Consider the following 23,762-nt stretch of genomic DNA (forward strand, 5'->3'; position numbering starts at 1 on the left):
CCCAGACTTAACTACTAGACCAAACTGGCAAAAATGCATTCTTCATCATCGCCTTCTGCTGCACGAATCCCAGCGACCAGTTAGGTCCCATAGAGTGGGGCCTTCTCCGGGTCCCGTCAACTAAAGAATGTCGCTTGGCGGGACCCAGGGGAAGAGCCTTCTCTGTGGCGGCCCCGGCCCTCTGGAACCAACTCCCCCCAGAGATTAGAATTGCCCCCACCCTCCTTGCCTTTCGTAAGCTGCTTAAAACCCACCTCTGCTGTCAGGCATGGGGTAATTGAGGCCCTCTTCCCCCTAGGCCTTTACAATTCTATGCATGGTATGTATGTATGTATGTTTGGTTTTTTTATATTAATGGGCTTTTAATTATTTCTAACATCAGACTACTATTGTACACTGATTTATTGTTGCTGTTAGCCGCCCCGAGTCTCCGGAGAGGGGCGGCATAAAAATCCAATCAATCAATAAAATAGAAGAAGCATAAAACTTTTCAGGAAAGACTTAATGAACTCAATCTGTATAGTCTGGAGGACAGAAGGAAAAGGGGGGACATGATCAAAACATTTAAATATGTTAAAGGGTTAAATAAGGCTTAGGAGGGAAGTGTTTTTAATAGGAAAGTGAACACAAGAACAAGGGGGCACAATCTAAGGTTAGTTGGGGGAAAGATCAGAAGCAACGTGAGAAAATATTATTTGACCGAAAGAGTAGTAGATGCTTGGAACAAACTTCCAGCAGACGTTGTTGGTAAATCCACAGGAACTGAATTGAAACATGCCTGGGATAAACATATGTCCATCCTAAGATAAAATACAGGGAATAGTACAAGGGCAGACTAGATGGACCATGAGATCTTTTTCTGCCGTCAATCTTCTAGGTTTCTAGGTTTCTAAAAGGAGAAAATTATGTTCTGCATGGAGATGAATGACAAAGAAGGATTCCTAATTATATCTTGTACTTTGGTTTCTGCAAATCTTCAACTTGCCTTGATTACAAATTCAGTTTCCAGCTGTTCTTTGAGGCTGCAAAAAAAAAAAGCAGATTTGCAGAATGGGTTAGAAAGACGCAGTTCAATCCATGTGGTTGAAACAGATGATATAAGGAAATTATAATTATAAAAAATGGGGAGAAAAAAATCTCAAAGCCTAGCACGATCCTTTTATCCAAAATACCTAAGGTACAGTCTCCTAGGGCAATGTCAGTAATTGGCGGTATTTGACAATCTAAGGAAAATAGATAACTGCATAATGTAGATTTGGAGTTCAGTTGAAATTTATTTGGATATTTTGAGGAGGACCCTTGTAGTAGCAGCTTAGATTCCATGTGGATTTTGCTTACAGGCTAAAAGCTAAAAGTGCTCCCAATTAGGCATTCCTTATGTAACTGTTCATTCAGGGTTTGGAAAAACTCCATAGATTGCCAGCTCTTTGGAAAAACGTTCATTTTTTTCTATTGCACTTTCTTCTTTCTTTCTTTCTTTCTTTCTTTCTTTCTTTCTTTCTTTCTTTCCTTCCTTCCTTCCTTCCTTCCTTCCTTCCTTCCTACTTACTTACTTACTTACTTATTTTTTATTATTTTATTTTTTATTATTTTATTTATTTTATTATTTTATTTCATTTCATTTATTTATTTATTTATTTTATTTTATTTTTCATTTTTTTATTTTATTTTATTTTATTTTATATTTTATTTTATTATTATTTTATTTTATTTTTTATTTTTTTATTTTATTTTATTTTATTTTATATTTTATTTTATTTTATTTTATATTTTATTTTATTATTATTTTATTTTATTTTTTATTTATTTATTTATTTTATTTTATTTTATTTTATTATTATTTTATTTTATTTTATTTTATTTTATTTTATTTTTTTTTATTTTTTTATTTTATTTTATTTTATTTTATTTTATTTTATTTTATTTTATTTTATTTTATTTTATTTTATTTTATTTTATTTTATTTTATTTTATTTTATTTTATTTTATTTTATTTTATTTTATTTTATTTTATTTTATTTTATTTTATTTTATTTTATTTTATTTTATTTTATTTTATTTTATTTTATTTTATTTTAAAGTTAAGTTTATAGGCCGCCCTTTACCAAGTAGACTCAGAGCAGCATACAACAATAAAAAATACAATGATAAAAATGCAATTTAAAACTCCAATAATAAACATTCATACATCATGCATGCATAACTCTTGGCCGAAGTAGAGTATGACCCTCAACGGTCCCAGGCCTGCTGGTAAAGCCATGTTTTTAAAGCCTTTCGGAAGGCCAGGTGGATGGGGGCCATACGAATCTCCAGGGGAAGTTGTTCCAGAGGACCGGAGCCGCCACAGAGAAGGCCCTTCTCCACAGCCCTGCCAGCCAACATTATTTGGCTTGCAGGATCTGGAAAAGGCCAACGCTGTGGGCTCTGATCGGTCGCTGGGATGTGTGAGGCAGAAGACGGTCTCTCAAGTAACCTGGTCCTAAGCCATTTTGAACCGGTAGGTTAACCAGGAGTTTAAAAATGCTTAAAAGTTGTTTTTTTTAAAGTTTGGACAATCAGCTGTGACAATCAGCTCTGCCTGCGATTGTGGCAACCATTTTTTAAAAACTTTTAAAAGCATTTTTACTACCTCTGCGCCAGAACTGGTAGTAAAAAAATACTTTAAAAAAGTTTTTTACAAAAGGTTCTGAAGATCACATGGCACATCTGATTGTCATAGCTCATGATGGTGAGCCACATGCTGAAAGTGCGTGTGTGCGCACTATTATGCATGCGCGAGTGCCCACACCCATAATTCAATGGGTGGGGATGGCAAAAACAGCTTCCCCCATCCCCTGGAGGCCAGAAATGGCCTGTTTCCCAAATTCTGGTGGCCCCAGTAAGTTCATGTTTTGCCCTCCTCAGGCTCCAAAGGCTTCCCTGGAGCCGGGGAAATGTAAAAACGCCTTCCCTCATCCCCTCGGAGGCTCTCTGAAAGCCAAAGTAGCCCTCCCAGAGCCTCTGTGTGAGCCAAAAATCAGCTGGCCGGCGCACACAGGCACAGTAATAATAATAATAATAATAATAATAATAATAATAATAATAATAATTTATTAGATTTGTATGCCGTCCCTCTCCGAGGAGTCAGAGCGGCTCACAACCAGAAATATATCTACAAATCCAATTTTAAAAAACAATTTTAAAAACCCCTTATAAAACAACCATACAATCCAGACAAACCATACATAAATCATAATGGCTAGGGATATGTCAATTTCCCCATGCCTAGCGACATAAATGTGTTTTCAGGAGTTTGCGAAAGGCAAGGAGAGTGGGGGCAGTCCTAATCTCCGGGGGAAGTTGATTCCAGAGGGCCGGGGCTGCCACAGAGAAGACTCTTCCCCTGGGTCCCGCCAGACGACATTGCTTTGTCGACGGGACCCGGAGAAGGCCAACTCTGTGGGACCTAATCGGTCACTGGGATTTGTGCGGCAGAAGGCATTGGAGCTGAGCTGGGGCAATGACTTGTGTGCCAGCAGATATGACTCCACGGGTCACTTGTGACACCCCTGCCATAGGTTCACCATCACTATTATAGCTGATAGTCGGAACCTTTTTAAAAAAAAACCCTACAGTGGTACCTCTACCTAAGAATGCCTCTACTTAAGAACTTTTCTACTTAAGAATCCGAGCCCAGAAAAATTTTCCAGGAAATTTGAGAGCGTCACGAAGGCCCGGCCAGTTTCCTACTATTCCCCCTGGGTTTCTCTCGCTGGTGCAGTGCATGGGAGGTAGCCTCGTGCCGGATTTATGGGAGGCGCATTCTCCTCCTCGACACCTCAGAGTCCCTCTTTTTTTTTAAGCTTTAAAGTTTTGGATTTTTTTGATTCCCTTCACCTCACCTTCTTCTTTCGGCAGTGACTGTCCTCCTCCTCTTCTTCCTCCTCCTCTTCCCACCCAAATTCCTTGCTTTTATTTCTTTCCTAATGGGTTTGCACACATTATTTGCTTTTGCATATGGGAAAAATTGCTTCTTCTTACAAACTTTTCTACTTAAGAACCTGATCATGGAATGAATTAAGTTCTTAAGTAGAAGTGCCACTGTATTTTAAAGCATTCATTTTATTATTATTATTATTATTATTAATTATTATTTATTATTATTATTATAATATATTATTATTATTATTATTATTAATAATAATAATAATAATAATTATTATTATTATTATTATTATTATGTCAATACAACATGTCAATACAACACAGCAAACGAGATAACTATGCTGGATTTCGTATTTCAACACCAGTAAAGCGGCCTTTTGCAATTGACAGATGGAGATTTTGTCAATTCCGATGGTTTTCAAATGTCTGCTGAGATCCTTTGACATTGCACCCAGTGTGCCAAGTACCAGTGGGACCACTTTCACTGGCTTATCCCAGAGTCGTTGCAGCTCGATTTTTAGATCTTCGTATTTCACTAATTTCTCTAGCTGCTTCTCCTCAATTCTGCTGTCTCCTGGGATTGCGATGTCGATGATCCATACTTTCTTTTTCTTCACGATCACAATGTCTGGTGTGCTATGCTTCAGAATTCGGTCAGTCTGAAGTCGGAAGTCCCACAGTAGTTTTGCTTGCTCTTTTTTGACCACTTTTTCAGGCTTATGATCCCACCAGTTCTTTGCCACTGGTAAATGGTAGTTCCGGCACAAGTTCCAGTGGCTGGAACTACCATTATTATTATTATTATTATTATTATTATTATTATTATTATTATTATTAATTAGATTTGTATGCCGCCCCTCTCTGAAGACTCAGGGCGATTTTACTACCATTTCAGTTGAACTGGTAGCATTTTTACTACTGGTTCAAGCGAACCGGTCCAAACCGGTAGCATTTCACCCCCCTGATCTAAATCCAAAGGCTTCGGAGTCCCCATCTGGCTTTGGGAAGAGCTCAATGGACTGTTTTTGGCACTTTGTAAAAATGGTGTTTGTTTTGGACAGGCAGGAGGGGGTTTACCGTTAAATAAATAACCCTGAGATCTTTCCCTGTGCTCCTTTTGCTCCTGCAGATGCAATTTGCCTCCCGTCTCGAGGAAATACGTTGCGGATGTTGGCGTAAAAACTAATGTCGTGACGGTCAACCCCAGCATAATTATTGAAAGGTGGGTCACATCCCAGCCTCCTTCCTCCTCCTGAGCCGCTGTGAAATTCACAGGCGGCAGAAAGAAGGAGCCGTGTCTTCTTATGTGCCTTTGCAATTCCTGGCTCTTGACTGTGTAATTTCATAGCAACTGGAAACGAGAGTCATTTGAGCCTCCTTGTCATCGGGGAAAATGTGTGCAATTGGAAAGGATTCATGTGGACTTCAGCCCACGCATGTTCTCTTCTCTCCTGCATTCTTGCTTTCCCTTGCTTTTTCTTTCCTTCCTCCTTCATTCCCTCCCTCCCTACTTTTGCTTCTTTTCTTTAGCTTCCTTTGCTCGGCTGTCCTTCCTTCCTTTCTTCCTTTCCCCCCTTCTCTTTCTGCCTTCCTCTCTCCCTCCCCTCCTTTCCTCCCTCCCTCCTTTCCTCCCTTCCTTCTCCCCTTTCTGCTTTCCTATCTCTCTCCCTCCATCTTTCTCTTATCTTCCTTTCTATCGTCCTCCCTCCTTTCCTCCCTTCCTCTCTCCTTTCCTCCCTTCTTTCTTCCCTTTCTTCCTTCCTCTCTCTCTCCCTCCCTCCCTCCCTCCATCTTTCTTTTAACTTCCTTTCTATTTTTCTCCCTCCCTCCCTTCCTTCTTCCCTTTCTACCTCCCTCCCTCCCTCCCTCCCTCCATCTTTTTTTATCTTCCTTTCTATCATCCTCCCTTCCTCCTTTCTGCCCTTCCTCTCTCTTTTCCTCCCTTCTTTCTTCCCTTCCTTCCTTCCTGTCACCCCTCCATCTTTATCTTCCATTCTATCTTCCTCCCTTCCTCCCTCCTTTCCTCCCTCCCTTCCTCTCTTCTTTCTCCCCTTTCTGCCTTCCTCTCTCCCTCCCTCCATCTTTCTTTTAACTTCCTTTCTATTTTTCTCCCTCCCTCTCTTCCTCCCTACCTCGCTTCCTTCTTCCCTTTCTACCTTCCTCTCTCCCTCCATCTTTTTTATTTTCCTTTCTACCTTCCTTCCTTTTCTTTTATCTTCCTTTCTATCTTCTTCCTCCCTCCCTCTTTCTTTTATCTTTCTTTCTATCTCCTTCCTTCCTCCCTCCCTCTTTCTTTTATCTTCCTATCACCTTCCTTCCTTCCTTCCTTCCTTCCTTCCTTCCTTCCTTCCTGATGGCTCCATCTGTTCTGTTTTGCACCCTCCTTTTGAACTATAGGAAAACAATAAGGAGATTTATTTAGCATTAATCCCTGATTTTATAGCGTCTGGAACCAAAACCTGACTCAGAAGCCAAACCTTCAATCCCCAGAAGGCTCAGAGGGTTCCACAGTTGGATCTTAAGGGGTGTAAAAACAGAAAAGACCCTGCCATTTGTCAAAAACCACAATTTCTGATTTTCCTTCCTTTTCCATGTCTTTGAGGCAGCTGGCATTTAAACGACGAGTTTTCATCTCACAGATCCCAAGAAGTTCACCATAAAACCCTTTAATTGTAACATGCTTTTATCAGAACAAAATTTGAAAGGTCATATTAGATTACAGTGGTACCTCTACTTACAAACTTAATTCGTTCCATGACCAGGTTCGTAAGTAGAAACGTTTGTAAGAAGAAGCAATTTTTCCCATAGGAATCAATGTAAAAGCAAATAATACGTGCAATTGGGGCAACCAAAGGGAGGGTGGAGGCCCTGTTTCTTCCCAGGAGATTCCTAGAGAGGCCCCACAGAGGCTTCTCCCTGCCGTTTCCGACCCTGTTTCCTCCCAGGAGATTCCTAGAGAGGCCCCACGGAGGCTTTTCCATCCCTGTTTCCTCCCAGGAGATTCCTAGAGAGGCCCCACGGAGGCTTCTCCCCACCTTTTCCATCCCTGTTTCCTCCCAGGAGATTCCTAGAGAGGCCCCACGGCGGCATCTCCCCGCCTTTTCCGACCCTGTTTCCTCCCAGGAGATTCCTAGAGAGGCCCCACGGAGGCTTCTCCCCACCTTTTCCGTCCCTGTTTCCTCCCAGGAGATTCCTAGAGAGGCCCCAGGGAGGCTTCTCTCCGCCTTTTCCGCTTACAGTTTCGGAGGCTCGGGTTTGTAAGTGGAAAATGGTTCTTGAGAAGAGGCAAAAAAAATCCTGAACACCTGGTTCTTATGTAGAAAAGTAGAGGCGTTCTTAGGTAGAGGTACCGCTGTAATTGTAACATCCCCTTTATCAGAGGAGAATTTGAAAGGTCATGTTCGATTACTCAGTTTTACCCTTTGTTTACTCTTCTTGTGCTCCCCTGCAAATTATACCAGGTTCCAGAGACTGGAGAAATGGAGGAGGCCTTTTTACCAAGTCCTGAAAGCCTACGAAAACGCCTCGGTCTTGCTCCCGGCCTTCTACAACACCCACAACACCGACATCTCCCTCAGGGTCAGGTATGTCCTGGATGACTTTGAATCCAAGAAGGCCGTCTATTTTTTCCACCCCAAATATCTCATGAACGTTTCCCGCTACTGGCTGACTCAAGGGTTGAGGGCAAAGCGGGTCACCACGGGGCTGATCCTCGTGACCGCCGCCTTGGAGTTGTGCGAAGAGGTGCACCTTTTTGGATTCTGGGGTTTCCCCATGAACCCCTCAGGGATATACATGACTCACCATTACTACGACAACGTCAAACCTCGGCCCGGATTCCATGCGATGCCTTCAGAGATGTTCAACTTCCTCCGCCTGCACAGCCGAGGGATTTTAAGAGTCCACACGGACGCCTGCAGCTACACCTGACGGATTGGTGGTTGTTTTAAATAATAACAATGAAACATGGGTATTTTGGGGTCCTTTGCCACATTCTGAAGCAGAAACGGAGCTGGCGGGCAGGATGGACAGGTCATTTGGGCCAGGCGTTCTGCGCAGAGACGGATTTTTTTAATGCTTCAAGAAGATTATGCAATAATATTTGAGCTTCTAATTTCTCGTCAGGTTTTGCTTTCCTTCGGAGGTGGTGACCCGCCTCTTCTCCCCCTCATCGGCCATGTTGGGCTGTTGTCTTTTGGGCGAAGCACATCTCAGTGGGGCAGGAATGAGCGCCCTGCCTTGGAGCCTCCAAACAAGTGAAAAGCACATTAGCTAAAGATTTCACAATAGAAATAGAGCACATCACTTTAGGGATTCAGTATTTCATTTCTAGGAATGGCACCATTCCCTCCTTCCCCAATTTTTGCTTCTTTTCTTTAGCTTCCTTTGCTTGCCCTTCCTTCCTTCCTTCCTTCCCTTCCTTTCTCCTTCTCATTTTCCTTCCTTCCTTTCTCCTTCTCTCTCATTTTCTTTCCTCCCTCCCTCCCTCCTCTTTTTCCTTCCTTCCTTTCTCCTTCTCATTTTCCTCCATCCCTCCCTTCCTTCCTCCCTTCCCTTCATTTCCCTTCTTTCCTTTCTCCTTCTCTTTTTCCTTCCTTCTTTTCTCCTTCTCATTTTCTTTCCTTCTTTCCTTCCTTCCCTAATTTTTGCTTCTTTCCTTTAGCTTCCTTTGCTTGCCCTTCCTTCCTTCCTTCCTTCCTTCCTTCCTTCCTCCTTCCCTTCCTTTCTCCTTCTCATTTTCCTTCCTTCCTTTCTCTTTCTCTCTCATTTTCATTCCTTCCTCCCTCCCTCCTCTTTTTCCTCCCTCCCTCCCTCCTTCCCTTCCTTCCTCCCTTCCCTTCATTTCCCTTCCTTCTTTTCTCCTTCTCATTTTCTTTCCTTCTTTCCTTCCTTCCTTCCCTAATTTTTGCTTCTTTCCTTTAGCTTCCTTTGCTTGCCCTTCCTTCCTTCCTCCCTTCCCTTCCTTTCTCCTTCTCATTTTCCTTCCTTCCTTTCTCCTTCTCTCTCATTTTCTTTCCTCCCTCCCTCCCTTCCCTTCATTTCCCTTCATTTCCCTTCCTTCCTCCTTCTCTTTTTCCTTCCTTCTTTTCTCCTTCTCATTTTCTTGCCTTCCTTCCTTCCTCTCTCCCTCCTTCCCTCCTTCCCTCCCTCCCTTTCTAGCAACCCCACAATTAACACTCGTGTGAAGAAGACGACCAACGGTGTTTGAAAGAATGCACACCTGTTTCTCTTCCTCCAACTGCCTGCCTTCTCAGACCGCCACAATGCTCTTAGCCATGTTCAGTTTCCTTCCTGTATGAATCCTGGGGTGAATATCCCCAAATTCCTCCTCATCGCAATATGAAATGTCCTGCTAACACAGAGCCAGGAAGCCAGGAAGACTGTAGAGGTTAATGAAGTTCGCTGGAGCCAAAGAGGAAATTCTAAGAGTAGGTGAAGAAACTCTGGGATGGAAACACACCCTCGGAGGAGAAGATGGATCAAAGCTGCCCTGATCCGTAAGGAGGGTAATACCGGCTGGGGAATTCTGGGAGTTGAAGTCCACAAATCTTAAATGGCCAAGGTTGGAGACCCGTGCTTTAGGGCATTGCCCTGATGCAATGATTAAGAGGTGAAATGGAGGGGAGGGGATGTCCCATTGGACAATTATCCTTTTGATCAGAGCAAAAGTTTACCTGGTCCATAGTTTTTAATCTCTGACAATCCTGCACAGTGTCCGCAGAAGACAAAATAAAGGTGGGGAAACCGTCATTCAGAGTGTTTTATGTAAGAGGGGAAGAGTGACAGGTGTAGGAGGAAGAGAGGCAGAGTTTGGGGATGGGGTCAAGAGAGGAATCAGCTTGGAGTCCTTATAAGGGGGAGTTAAGATATTCCTTCCCCCTAGGCCATTACAAGTTATGCATGGTATGTTTGGTTTTATAATAAGGGTTTTTAGTTGTTTTATTAATTGGATTGTTACATGTTGTTTTTTATTATTGTTGTTAGCCGCCCCGAATCTGCGGAGAGGGGCGGCATACAAATCCCATAAATAAATAAATAAATAAATAAGGCCTGGAGGAACATTGTCCATAGGGCCGTGATGGGTCGGACACAACTTTGCAACTAACAACAGCAAAAGAGTTAATGCAATTCAAGAGGGGTTGGATTTGGGCCGCTTGTGGGAACGTAAGGATTCCAGGCTGCGTCCTCTCTTGACTCCACCTTCAGTCTTTGCCTGCCTTTCTCCTCCCACTCTTTCCCTCCTGCATAAGACATTCAGAATGATTTATTTATTATTTATTTATTAGATTTGTATGCTGCCCCTCTCCGCAGACTCGGGGCGGCTATGATGGTTTCCCCAGCTTCATTACATCGTCTCTGAACGTCGCGCAAGGTCTTGAGGAATGAAAACTATGGACCACGTAAACTTTTGCTCTAACCCAGCAGGATAGTTGTCATCCCTTCGTATGTATCCCCCCCCCATTTTGACTTTCAAGAGGACGGGTAGGTTGAAAAACATTAAAGCACAGCATGTGTTATGATTTAGCCCAGTTTTAATCAGAGCATTGAAATGCGGTGTAGATTAATAGGTACCACTTCCGTGGGAAGGTACCGGCGTTCTCTGTGTCTTTGGCGTAGAGCCAGGTTGGCCATATGACCACAGAAGTGTCTTCAGACAATGTTGGCTCCCTCAGCCAAATAAATGAAGATGAGCAATACCTTGGCTATGACTGGACAGGGAAACCATTACCTTTTAATCAATGCGCAGGGTAATCACAAGATATAAATGGCCCATCTTCTAAGGTAGATGGCAATTCTTTTGGTGCAGGTGTATATATTTTTTTTTAGACCCATCAAGCACAAAACCAGCAGTGATGGGACAACAGAATAATAATGTCACGCGAAGTTGGAAAGGCAAATGGGGCACCTTTTAATTCCTTTTTTAAATGGATGGGAATTGCCTGCCGAATTTTCCATGAGTTGCAGTAGGATTTTAGCAACGCACATCTCAGGGACATGAAGGTTCACAAACTCACCTTTGCTTCAAGTGAGAATAGCCATTACATGAAAAAGAAATCGTTTATTCTATTATTGTAAAAATCACCGTTTCACGTAATTAGATGTGTTGTTCAGTAGTTGGACGGTATTTCTATCCATCTCAGACGAAGGAAGGCACATTTCTCTACAATTCTCAGAAGTTAAAAAAAATAAGACAGAAATTCCCAGTTTGAATGTCGATGAACTACTGTATTTTTTTGGAATATAAAACACACCAGAGTATAAGGCGCACCTTCATTTTTGGGGACGAAAATAGGGAAAAGAATCTGCTTACCAGGTATTCATCCGGCTAGTGTCCTTAGCTAGCACATTATTTTATCCCCTGGTTAGGGCTTTAAAAAAACTTTATTCGAAGAGAGTAACAATGAAAGAGCTTGCAAGCCAGTAAGAGCTGGGAACATGTTAGCACCTGGGAAGAAACATTTGGAGCAAGTTAGAGCAGTGGAAAAAACCCTGCAAAGAGCGCTTGGAAAACATTCTTCATAGAGAGTAACAATAAAAGAGCTTTGCAAAGACTTAGGGCTTGGACAACATTCTTGGCAGAGAGTAACAAAGAAACAGCTTGCAAGCTGGTTAGAGCTGGGAACATTGCTAGCACCTGGTTAGGGCTGGAATGAAACATTTGGAGCAAGTTAGAACAACAGGGAAAAATTGCAAAGACTTAGGGCTTGGACAACATTCTTGGCAGAGAGTAACAAAGAAAGAGCTTGCAAGCTGGTAAGAGCTGGGAACATTGTTAGCCCCTGGTTAGGGCTGGAAAGAAACTTATTCAGAGCAATTAGAACAATGAAAAAAAACCCCTGCAATGACTCTTTGAAAACATTCTTTGCAGACAGAAACAATGAAAGAGCCTGCAAGGTAAGAGCTTGGAAGACAGCAGCTAGTTAGGGCTGGGGGAAAAAAAGCTACATTCAGAGTATAAGATGCACCCAAATTATCAACGTCTTTTAGGGAGGAAAACGGTGCATCTTATTCTCCAAAAAATACAGTATTTGAAATTTTGGAAAACTGCATAAATGTGACTTCCTTTGTGTGGCAAGGACAGAATATTTGTCTTCTTTCAGAAGTAAAATGTTCAATAGTAGAACTATAAAATTATAAAGTATCTATCTATATATGTATTTGTAGTTTTTATGCAGTAAAATTGAGCCATGTTGGGGATATCAGTAGATGTACATAGGTTTACATAGATATGTGCCAAAGTCCATAAGCATAGGTGGAACAAGAATTCGATGTGTTCTGTTAAATATTTTCATGGAACCCACATACAGGAAGTTCTCGACTTGCGACCACCAGAATTTCCATTGCTAGGCAAGGCAATTCTGGAGCGATGCGATGGCTTAGAAGTGGAGCTCTTGCCTTACTATCAGGAGGTTGTGAGTTCAATCCTAGATAGAGGCCGATTTCTCTCTCTTTCTCTGGGCACACTGAGAATATATATATAGCTGCTGAACGAAACTCCACAATGGTGACAGGAAAGGCATCTTGGCCATTAAAACACTCTGCTAGTTCCATTCATTTGCCCAGAATCCACCCCACAATGGATTATGGGAGGGGGTGTCATTAAAAGTAGATGATGATGAGGCAAGGCAATTCTTAAATGAGACCTGTGCAATTTTGATGAACTTTTTTTTTGCCATTGGTTCTTAAGTGAATCACTTCACTTATAACAAGGTATAAACGAGGTATAACAAGCAGGAAGAGGGAGATTGTGATCCCGCTGTATAGAGTGCTAGTGAGACCACATTTGGAATAATACTGTGTTCAGTTCTGGAGATCTCACTTACAAAAAGATATTGACAGAATTGAGTGGGTCCAAAGACGGGCTACAAGAATGGTGGAAGGTCTTAAGCATAAAACGTATCAGGAAAGACTTCATGAACTCAATCTGTATAGTCTGGAGCAGTGATTTTCAACCTTTTTTGAGCCGCGGCACATTTTTTACATTTACAAAACCCTGGGGCACATTGAGGGGGGGGGGCGGCTAAAAAAAGTTTAGACAAAAAAATTCTCTCTCTTCCTCCCTTTCGCTCTATTTCTCTCTCCCTCTTTCTCTCCCTCTTTTTTTTCTCTCTCCATCCCTCTTTCTTTCTCTCTTCCTTCTTTCCTCTTTTTTGCTCTCTTTCTCTCTCCCTCCCTACTTCCCTCTATGTCTTTCTCTCTCCCACCTTCCCTCCCTCTCTTTCTTTTTCTCTTTCTTTCTTTCTCTCTCTTGTTCTCTTTCTCTCTCTCTTGCTCGCTTTCTCTTGCTTGCTTTCTCTCTTGTTTTCTTTCTCTCTCTCTTGCTTGCTTTCTCTCTCTCTTGCTCTTTCTTTCTTTCTCTCTTTCTCTCTCTTTCTTTCTCTCTCTGAGCTTCGCGGCACACCTGACCATGTCTCGCGGCACACTAGTGTGCCACGGCACACTGGTTGAAAAACACTGGTCTGGAGGACAGAAGGAAAAGGGGGGACATGATCGAAACATTGAAATATGTCAAAGGGTTAAATAAGGTTCAGGAGGGAAGTGTTTTTAATAGGAAAGTGAACACAAAAACAAGGGGGCACCATCTGAGGTTAGTTGGGGGAAAGATCAGAAGCAATGTGAGAAAATATTATTTGACTGAAAGAGTAGTAGATGCTCGGAATAAATTTCCAGCAGATGTCATTGGTAAATCCACAGTCACTGAATTTAAACATGCCTGGGATAAACATATATCCACCCTAAGATAAAACATAGGAAATAGTATAAGGGCAGACTAGATGGGCCATGAGGTCTTTTTCTGATGTCAATTTTCTATGTTTCTATCACTTCTGTTGTTAAGCGAATCAAATGTTTGTTCAGCAAATCCAGCTTCCCCAATCGACTTTGCTTTTCAGAAACAGGTTGGGAAGACCACCAATGGTGATCAAATGACTCCTGGACAAGGCAACCCTCGTAAATACTTACCAGTTGCCAGTGCCCTAAATTTTGCTCATGCGATCATGGGATGTTGCAATGCTTGTAAGTACCATATTTTTCGTACCGTGAGCTGCAGAGGAGTGTAAGATGCACTTTAGTTCTGGAGGGGGGAAATAAGAAAAAAAATCTGCCTCCCAGCACCCATCTGGCTAGTGTCCTTAGCAAACAGCTTGGAACAGGTATATTCGCCTTGCAAAACTCCATTTGAAAAGCTGTTTTTTCAGCCTTGCAAGGTTTGTTTGAGAGGCTGTTTTCAGACTTTTAACGCTCTTTCAAACCCCACATGTTTGCAAATGAGCAACAAAGGTCAGAGTGTACTAAAGACTGCCCTTCAGTCCTGAGCTACATATATTGTCTTCTCTTGGTGTTGTGTGTTTGTCGGAAATTTCCATGAAAATGGGGAAAGGAAACAGAAAAAAGTAATAAGAGATAAAACAACTTCTATCCGAGAGACAGTTAATTCTTGTGTTATTAACATAGATTAAGATTCATTTTTTTTTAAAAAAGCAACATACAGGTACAATGGATTGTATTTGTCTGGCTTGGATTCAGTTAAGTTATTTGGAAGCAGTTTATAGATCCATTAATGGTCCTTATTTTTACTCATTATTCATTTGCTCAAGCCCTCAAACATAAACCTTTATAATTTGGAATTATTTTTTCCCTTTAATGTATTGTACGACGTGAAAGAAAGCCTATAAATTGATGTAAGCCATATTTTTTGGAAAATAGCAGTCAGGGTTATTTTCATCAGCTACTGTGTTAACTATGCTTGGGAGACGAACATGTAATAAATAAAACCAGTTCTGTCAATTCCATTTGAAAAAAAGTGCAATTGAAAAATTGTAGTGTTGTGTGGTTTTTCCCCCCCGATCAAGTAACTTTTCTGTACCCATTTATGGGAAATGTTCCATAACTTTGTATGATAGTTCTCTTTTTAAAAGACATGTGCAGTAGGATGCTTGGCTGCATAGCTAGAGGTATAACAAGCAGGAAGAGGGAGATTACGATCCCGCTATATAGAGTGCTGGTGAGACCACATTTGGAATACTGTGTTCAGTTCTGGAGACCTCACCTACAAAAAGATATTGACAAAATTGAACGGGTCCAAAGACGGGCTACAAGAATGGTGGAAGGTCTTAAGCATAAAACGTATCAGGAAAGACTTCATGAACTCAATCTGTATAGTCTGGAGGACAGAAGGAAAAGGGGGGACATGATCGAAACATTTAAATATATTAAAGGGTTAAATAAGGTCCAGGAGGGAAGTGTTTTTAATAGGAAAGTGAACACAAGAGCAAGGGGACACAATCTGAAGTTAGTTGGGGGAAAGATCAAAAGCAACATGAGAAAATATTATTTTACTGAAAGAGTAGTAGATGCTTGGAACAAATTTCCAGCAGAGTTGGATGGTAAATCCACAGTAACTGAATTTAAACATGCCTGGGATAAACATATATCCACCCTAAGATAAAAGACAGAAAATAGTATAAGGGCAGACTAGATGGATCATGAGGTCTTTTTCTGCCGTCAGTCTTCTATGCTTCTATGTGTTTTAGCCTATGCATTTATTTCTTAGCCAACTTTTACGATTGCACAATCCAAAACTATGCAGTGTCAATTCAGGAAGATCCTATCAATTATTTTAGCCAGTGTTGAGATGAGGTAATTGAAAGCGTTCAAGCAAAACGAGTAACTATATTTTGTTCATAAGATGTACGTAGCTCAAGTTTGATTCAGTCTTCCGTCCTTCCAGGATCAGTAAAACGGGGACCCAGATTATCGGGGCAATATGCTGACATTGTAAACTGCCCAGAGAGTGTCACACAGCACTATGGAATCACATATATGCCTAACTCAGTGGTTCTCAACCTTTCTAATGCCGTGACCCCTTAATACAGTTCCTCACGTCGTGGTGACTCCCAACCATAAGTCTAGCGCCCAGGTTGAGAACCACTGGTCTAACTGCTATTGCTACCCTCCATTCCTCTTTCCTTACATGCTGCCTGCCTGCCTACCTCTCTTTCTCCCTCTCTCCTCCCTCTTTCCTTCCCTCCTCCTTCCTCCCTCTCTCCCTCCCTTTTTCTTCTCTTCTCCTTTCCTCTCTTCCTCCCTCCCTCTTTCCTTCTTCCTTCCCTCACTCTTCCCTCCCACTTTCCTACCTTCCTCCCTTCCTTTTTTCCTTCCCTCCTGCCTCCCTCTTTCCTCCTTCCCTCCTTCCTCCCTCTCTCCCTCCCTTTTTATTCTCTTCTCCTTTCCTCTCTTCCTCCCTCCCTCTTTCCTTCTTCCCTCCCTCACTCTTCCCTCCCGCTTTCCTTCCTTCTTCCCTTCCTCTTCCCTTCCCTCCTGCCTCCCTCTTTCCTCCTTCCCTCCCTCCCTCTCTCCCTCCCTTTTTATTCTTTTCCCCTTTCCTCTCTTCCTCCCTCCCTCTTTCCTTCTTCCCTCCCTCACTCTTCCCTCCCGCTTTCCTTCCTTCTTCCCTTCCTCCTTCCTTCCCTCCTGCCTCCGTCTTTCCTCCTTCCGTCCCTCCCTCCCTTTTTATTCTCTTCTCCTTTCCTCTCTTCCTCCCTCCCTCTTTTCTTCTTCCTTTCCTCACTCTTCCCTCCTGCTTTCCTTCCTTCCTCCCTTCCTTTTTCCCTTCCCCCCTGCCTCCCTCTTTCCTCCTTCCATCCCTCCCTCTTCCCTTTCTTCCTTTCCCCCTCCTTCCTCCCTCCCTCTTCCCTCCTCCCTCCCACTTTCCCTCCCTTCCCTCCCTCCCTCTCCCCCCTTTTTCCTCCTTTCCTCTCTTCCTCACTCTTCCCTTCCTTCCTCCCTCTTCCCTCCCTCCCTCTTCCATCCTTCCCTCCCATTTCACTTCTTATCCAATGGCCTTCTTCAGTTCTAACTGAATGGCAAAGGATGGAAGGGTTTACCGGTATATTCTTTGCAGAATGAAATCCTTCCATTCCCTACCAGACAGCTAGAACCAAAGAAGCTTCTTGGATGAAAAGCAAAACATTTTCAAGGGGGAAAAAAACCCCACCCCCCAAGAATAGTTGGAAAAACCATATTTGGGAAATGCAATACACTGTTTGCTGCTGGAATGGCCAGGGAAATCTTACCACCCTCCCAATTTTTTTTTTAGATTGTCCCTGAACAAATTTGTTTATTCATTCATTCATTCATTCATTCATTCATTCATTCATTCATTCATCGGTACAAGTACAATAAGAATAAATACAAAACAGTAAAAGAAGTCGAAAACTTAACTGAGGTTAAAACATAACCAACTAAAAAAAACCCATAAAAAGTTATTATAAAAAGAAAATCCACACACAATCACAAATGAGAAAAATAGGTATCCAAATCCATAGGATGTACATATTCTAAACTACGAACATGCTACGTTCACCTACCCAGTTCACAGGCGGGGAGTCCACTTAGCAGCCACTACTGATAATGCTCTCCCGTGCCGTTGCAGGCACGTGGTTGCCCGGTAGGTGCGCGCACACCCGTTCGGCATAAGGTTTGGCTTCTAGACATTCGCAGCAAGTGAAATCTTGCATAAGGACACTGGCACGCGGGAAATTTTGCCTATTTTCGACAAGTGCCGACACATGCGCCGAAGCAAAACCCCCCACAAAAAACTGGAAAAATCTCACGCCCGAGAGTTTCCTCTCATGTGAGATTTCACTTACTGTGAAGTTATGCTGTGAGTAACGTTTGCAGGAGACAATTAGCTGGTTTTATTAGTGTGAAGATTTGCTTATCTGAGTTCGTGACTGACCGAGACTCCCTGCCAAGTATTTTCTTGTACAGTAGTACCTCTAGATACGAGCTGCTCCACATGCGAGTATTCCAAGTTATGAGCCGCGACGCAAGCAAAATTTCTGTTCGACACCCAAGCTCAAATTCAGGATACGAGCTGAGCTTCCACTAGGTGGCGCAAGAATCCTTGTTTCTGGTTATCTCGGCGCAAAAAACAAAGTCTAAAGGCATTCATTCGAGATGCGAGTTGATCGACTTACGAGCTTGGGTCTGGAACGAATTAAACTCGTATGTCGAGGTACCACTGTGCAGTGTTAAGATATCGGCCTGGCAACTATCTGTTCTGTTGGGCTCTCTGGTAGAATCCTCCCAAAAATTCACAGGTACAAATTTCAGACACACACACATTTGAAAATTCAGAACAATGTTCTTTATAATGAAAATTCACTTAAACTAAGCCCTTTTTTGGTATAGCAAAGAGCACTCGTCTCCAAACAAACTGGTAATTTGTACAAGCCCTTTATCAGTTCTGTGATACTTAGCTTGCAGCTGTGAGGCAATTCAATGTCCTTCTTTCACAAAGTGAAACACACTTTGCTCTGGTTTATTTTCAAAGCAGGGAAAAATCAGCACACAAAAAGTCAAAGTCAGTAAAGCAGTCATGAAACACAACAAACGATCAGATAATCCTCCACAATGGCCAAACCCACAGGCTGCTATTTATAGCAGCCTCACTAATTACCACAGCCCCACCCAACCACAGGTGGCCTCATTTTCTTTGATAATAATCTCTCAGTTGTTGTTGCCTATGCATCGCTCTCCGCATGTGTGGCTGTATCATTAACTCTTGTTCTGAATCCAAGGAGGAGCTAGATAATTGATCTCCTTCTGAGCTGTCTGCCACACTCTCCTCCTCCCTGTCACTCATGTCTTCTTGGTCAGAGGAGCCTTCATCATCAGATTCCACCAGGGGAAAAACAGGCCTGCAGCATGTGGATGTCTCCCCCACATCCACAGTCCTTGGGGCAGGAGCTGGGCCAGAGCTAACCACAACACTATCCAAGGCCTGTGCTTGCAATTCCCTCTTGAAAGACTATTTGCCAGGACTTTGCTGGGATGTGAATGCTAAGAATTCACATTAGCCGAATAAAAAGGGATTTTTGTCATGACAAGGAGTTTGTGTTTCAGGATTTTGTGAAGCCTAGCTTGGAACAAAAAGCAAAATTGTGATTAAATCAGGGAGAATGGATTTGGATGACAGCTGTTCAGCCAGCCAGCCATTTCCAGGAAAACAAGTACATTTTCTCTTCGGAGCCACTGCCGATAATTTCCTACTATTCATTCCTACAGAGGAAAAAGGTGGGGGAGAGCTTGAAAAGAATGGAAGAATGACTGAAAAGGCTCACATTGTGTGTGATGAGTCAGTAAAAGAAATCCAGCCTTCCCCCCCCCTCCTCGCTAATAATCCAATCCTGTCATTTATTCTGCCAGCAATTTGGATTTATGCCTTTGCCAGCTGCTCTACTGAGGTTGCTTTAGGGAGCTCCCTCCCACCACGCAGAATGAAACCCTTCCAAGAAATAAATGAACAAAATAAATATCTGTAGCGATTCTTAGTCATTCAGGTTTTGGTTGGTTCAAAGGTGTATGTATGTATGTATGTATGTATGTATGTATGTATGTATGTATGTATGTATGAGGGTCGTTCAGAAAGTAATTCGCCACATTTTTTTTCTCAGCCAACGGTAATGGTACGAATGTGAAACATTAGATATACAGTGGTACCTCTACTTACGAACTTAATTCGTTCCGTGACCAGGTTCTTAAGTAGAAAAGTTTGTAAGAAGAAGCAATTTTTCCCATGGGAATCAATGTAAAAGCAAATAATGCGTGCAATTGGGGAAACCACAGGGAGGGTGGAGGCCCTGTTTCCTCCCAGGAGATTCCTAGAAAGACCCCACGGAAGCTTCTCCCTGCCTTTTCCGGCCCTGTTTCCTCCCAGGAGATTCCTAGAGAGGCCCCATGGAGGCTTCTCCCCACCTTTTCCGTCCCTGTTTCCTCCCAGAAGATTCCTAAAGAGGCCCCACGGAGGCTTCTCCCTGTCTTTTCCAGCCCTGTTTCCTTCCAGGAGAGGAGAAGCCTCTGTGAGGCCTCTAAGAATCTCCTGAGAGGAAACAGGACTGGAAAAAATGGGGAGAAGCCTCCATGGGACCTCTCTAGGAATCTCCTGGGAGGAAACAGGGCCGGAAAAGGTGAGGAGAAGCCTCCGTGGGGCCTCTCTAGGAATCTCCTGGGAGGAAACAGGACTGGAAAAGGTGGGGAGAAGCCTCCATGGGACCTCTCTAGGAATCTCCTGGGAGAAAACAGTGCTGGAAAAGGTGGGGAGAAGTTTCCATGGGGCCTCTCTAGGAATCTCCTGGGAGGAAACAGGGCCCCCATCTTCCCTGTGGTTCCCACCCATCGCACACATTATTTGCTTTTACATTGATTCCTATGGGAAATATTGCTTCTTACAAACTTTTCTACTTAAGAACCTGGTCACGGAACGAGTTAAGTTCGTAAGTAGAGGTACCACTGCATATTAAAAGAAAAACCATCCCCAACTCTCTGCTTTTAATTCACCTTGATGCCGATTCCAGAAGAGAAGAGGTGTGAAACCGGGATCCTGCTGGGGTGTGCGAAAGGCGCACTGACTGTGTCCGCTGTTTGTTCTAATGAAATCCAACGGGATGCTGCAACACACAAATGTAAATACATTTTGCTTAGCTCAGTTGCCGCAGTCACCTTCTATCGAGCAAGGTCTCTGAGAACTCAGCAATTTCTTCCTTCCTGGTTACTGATGGAAAAGAAACACACACACACACACACACACACACACACACACACACAGAGTTGTGCAGCCCCACTTTCCTCTTTATGGATTGTTTTTATTTATTTTTATTTATTTATTTATTTTGTCCAATACACAATGAGGGTTTTAGTGGCTATATATCTATATACACATAGTAAAATACATGATGAAGGTTATAGAGGAGATACTCGTAGTAAAATATATCTAAGAAATAATAGAAAAGAAGGTATAGTTATAGAAATAGAACATATCAATGAAAGAATAGAAGAAGAGTTATAGGAATAGAAGAAAGGTGTAGGAGATATAGGAGAGCAATAGGGCAGGGGACGGAAGGCACTCTAGTGCACTTGTACTCACCCCTTACTGACCTCTTAGGAATCTGGATAGGTAAACCATAGATAATCTAAGGGTAAATTGTTGGGGGTTTGGGGATGACACTGTGGAGTCCAGTAATGAGTTCCACGCTTCAACAACACAGTTACTGAAGTCATATTTTTACAGTCAAGTTTGGAGCGGTTAATATTAAGTTTAAATCTGTTGTGTGCTCTTGTGTTGTTGTGGTTGAAGCGGAAGTAGTTGCCGACAGGCAGGACGTTGCAGCATATGATCTTGTGGGCAATACTTAGATCTTAGATTGTTTTTCCGAAAATCCAAGCTGATGCTTCCCTCCCCAACACTTATTTGCTCTTATCCATCTTCACGTTCACACAGAACAGAACAGAATAGTGGAGTTGGAAAGGACCTTGAAGGTCTTCTAGTCTAGCCCCCTGCTTAGGCAGGAAACCCTACACCAGGGGTAGGCAAAGTTGACTCTTCTATGACTTGTGGACTTCAACTCCCAGAATTCCTGAGCTAGCATGATTGGCTCAGGAATTCTGGAAGTTGAAGTCCACAAGTCATAGAAGAGCCAACTTTGCCTACCCCTGCCCTACACTACTTCAGACAAATGGTTATCCAACATCCAACAAACGCCCTGATCAATCGCCCTGGTCAGACCACATTGGGAGTACTGCATTCAGTTCTGGTCCCACACTTCAAAAGAGACATAGAAACTCTGGAGAAGGTGCAGAAAAGAGCAACCAAAATGATAAAGGAACTAGAAACCAAGACTTATGAAGAGAGATTGCTGGAACTGGGCATGGATAGCCTAGAGAAAATAAGGGCCAGGGTGGACATGATAGCATACAGGTACTTGAGGGGTTGACACAGAGAAGAGGGTCACTCTATTTTCCAGGGCACCAGAGGGCCAGATGAGGAACAACGGATGGAAGCTGACCAAGGAGAGATTCAACCTAGAAATAAGGAAGAACTTCCTGACGGTCAGAGAGATCAACCAGTAGAACGACCAGCCAGCGGAGGTTGTGAACTCCCCAACTTTGGACATTTTCAAGAGGAGATTGGACTGTCATTTGGCTGGGGTGCTGTAGGATTTCCTGCTTAAGCAGGAACTCAAATAAATAAATAAATCTTTAAAACTGCATTCCCAACTTCTGGAGGCAAGCTGTTCCACTGATTAATTGTTCTAACTATCAGGGAATTTCTCCTTAGTTCCAAGTTGCTTCTTTAAGTTGGAAGGGACCTTGGAGATCATCCATTCCAACCCCCTACCCAAGCAGGGGATCTTACACCATTTCTGACAGATGGCAGTCCAATCTCTTCTTAAAAGCTCCAGAGATGAAGCTCTCACATCTTCTGAAGGCAACTTCTGTTCCATCAGTTGATGGTTCTCACCGTCAGGAAATCCCTCCTTATTTCCAGGTTGAATCTCTCCTTGGTCAGTTTCCATCCATTGTTCCTTGTCTTTAAGGGTTAAATAATATATCCCTGGAGACACAAAACATGTCTGTTATGCTGGCCCTTTACTAAAACCCCCTCTAATGAGTTAGCAAAGTAAATTCAAACACACACACCGTCTCAGAGTAAACTGAAAGTCAGTCTATCAAAAAAAGAGCGCTGTATGCATGCACTTTAAACAGCCAAAGTGCTCTCGCACAAAACAACAAGCCTGGAATGCTGCGAAAGGCAAAAACAAACAGAGCAGACAAAGGCAGCTGTGAAGGCATCACAGCCACTCCCCTTCAAGAGTCCACAAGATGTACTTAACTGTGAAATATCCAAAAAGTCTTTGTAAGTCCTGGAACAGTCCAAGCCAAAAAACACTTGTCTTTCTCCAAATGGAGAAACTTCCACATGCAATCTCTACAATGCTGGTAATTTATCATCAACTCCATTAACCTAATTGCCTCAGCAACAGGTGTTCTCCCTTATCTCCGATGATACCTGTGCAGTTGGTCCCTTCTAGCCATGAGCCTGCGCATTCTGGCATCTATCCACCAATCCTTCTCCGAGTCTGATGACATACTAATAGAGTCATTACTTAATGGGCTGGCTGCATCCATCTCTCTATCTGACTCTTCTCCCCCAGCGTCTGATCTTGGCAGTGGATCTTCACTGTCAGAAGCTGATGGCAGTAAGACAAGTCTCTGGGAACCTGAGGATTCTCCTAAACCAACATCCAAATTCCCCATTGCAGGAGCTGGCCCAGAGCCAACCACAACACATATCTGTACCATCAGAGGTGGGTTCCTGCTGGTTTGGATCAGTTATATAGAACTGATAGTGGGAATTTCATCCCGCTTGTGGAACCAATAGCGATGGCTGGCTGGCCACACCCCCAAACTGACTCTCTTGGTGGTGGTGTAGGGGCTGCCATCTTGTTTTTTGCTCAGGTGTGCAAGATTTCACCAATTTCTTTGCTTCTGTGCATATGTGGAAGCAACCGCCCCCAAAAATCGGTGAAATCTCACACGCGCGAATGTCCTTGCGTGAGCTTTGAGTTTCTGCACATTTATTGGATTTGTATGCCGCCCCTCTCCGCAGGCTTGAGGCGGCTACCAACAATAATAAACACAACATGTACAATCCAATAATAAAAAACAACTAAAAACCCCTATTATAAAACCAAACATACACACAAACATACCATGCATAACTTGTAATGGCCTAGGGGGAAGAGCTATCTTAACTCCCCCATGCCTGGCGGTATAAATGAGTCTTGAGTAGTTTACGAAAGACAGGGAGGGTGGGGGCAGTTCTAATCTCCCGGGGGAGTTGGTTCCAGAGGGCCGGGGCCGCCACAGAGAAGGCTCTTCCCCAGGGGCCCGCCAAACGACATTGTTTAGTCGACGGGACCCGGAGAAGGCCAACTCTGTGGGACCTTATCGGTCGCTGGGACTCGTGCGGTAGTAGGCGGTTCCGGAGGTAA

The 23,762-nt window shown here is 43.0% G+C and overlaps 1 protein-coding gene across 8 annotated transcripts in view; it reads left to right on the forward strand.

The window, feature by feature from the left end:
- ST8SIA5 (ST8 alpha-N-acetyl-neuraminide alpha-2,8-sialyltransferase 5) overlaps positions 1–8,038 on the forward strand; it is a 61,983-nt gene extending 53,945 nt beyond the window's left edge. For all 8 annotated transcript variants that reach the window (XM_070743616.1, XM_070743617.1, XM_070743621.1 and 5 more), the window contains 2 exons: positions 5,054–5,146; positions 7,386–8,038. In XM_070743616.1, coding sequence (XP_070599717.1) covers positions 5,054–5,146; positions 7,386–7,854 — 562 coding nt within the window. In that variant the 3' untranslated portion in view covers positions 7,855–8,038. The remainder of the gene's footprint in view (positions 1–5,053; positions 5,147–7,385) is intronic.
- Positions 8,039–23,762: the final 15,724 nt, after the last annotated feature.

Source organism: Erythrolamprus reginae, chromosome 2, assembly GCF_031021105.1.
Source record: "Erythrolamprus reginae isolate rEryReg1 chromosome 2, rEryReg1.hap1, whole genome shotgun sequence".
NCBI lineage: Eukaryota > Metazoa > Chordata > Lepidosauria > Squamata > Dipsadidae > Erythrolamprus > Erythrolamprus reginae.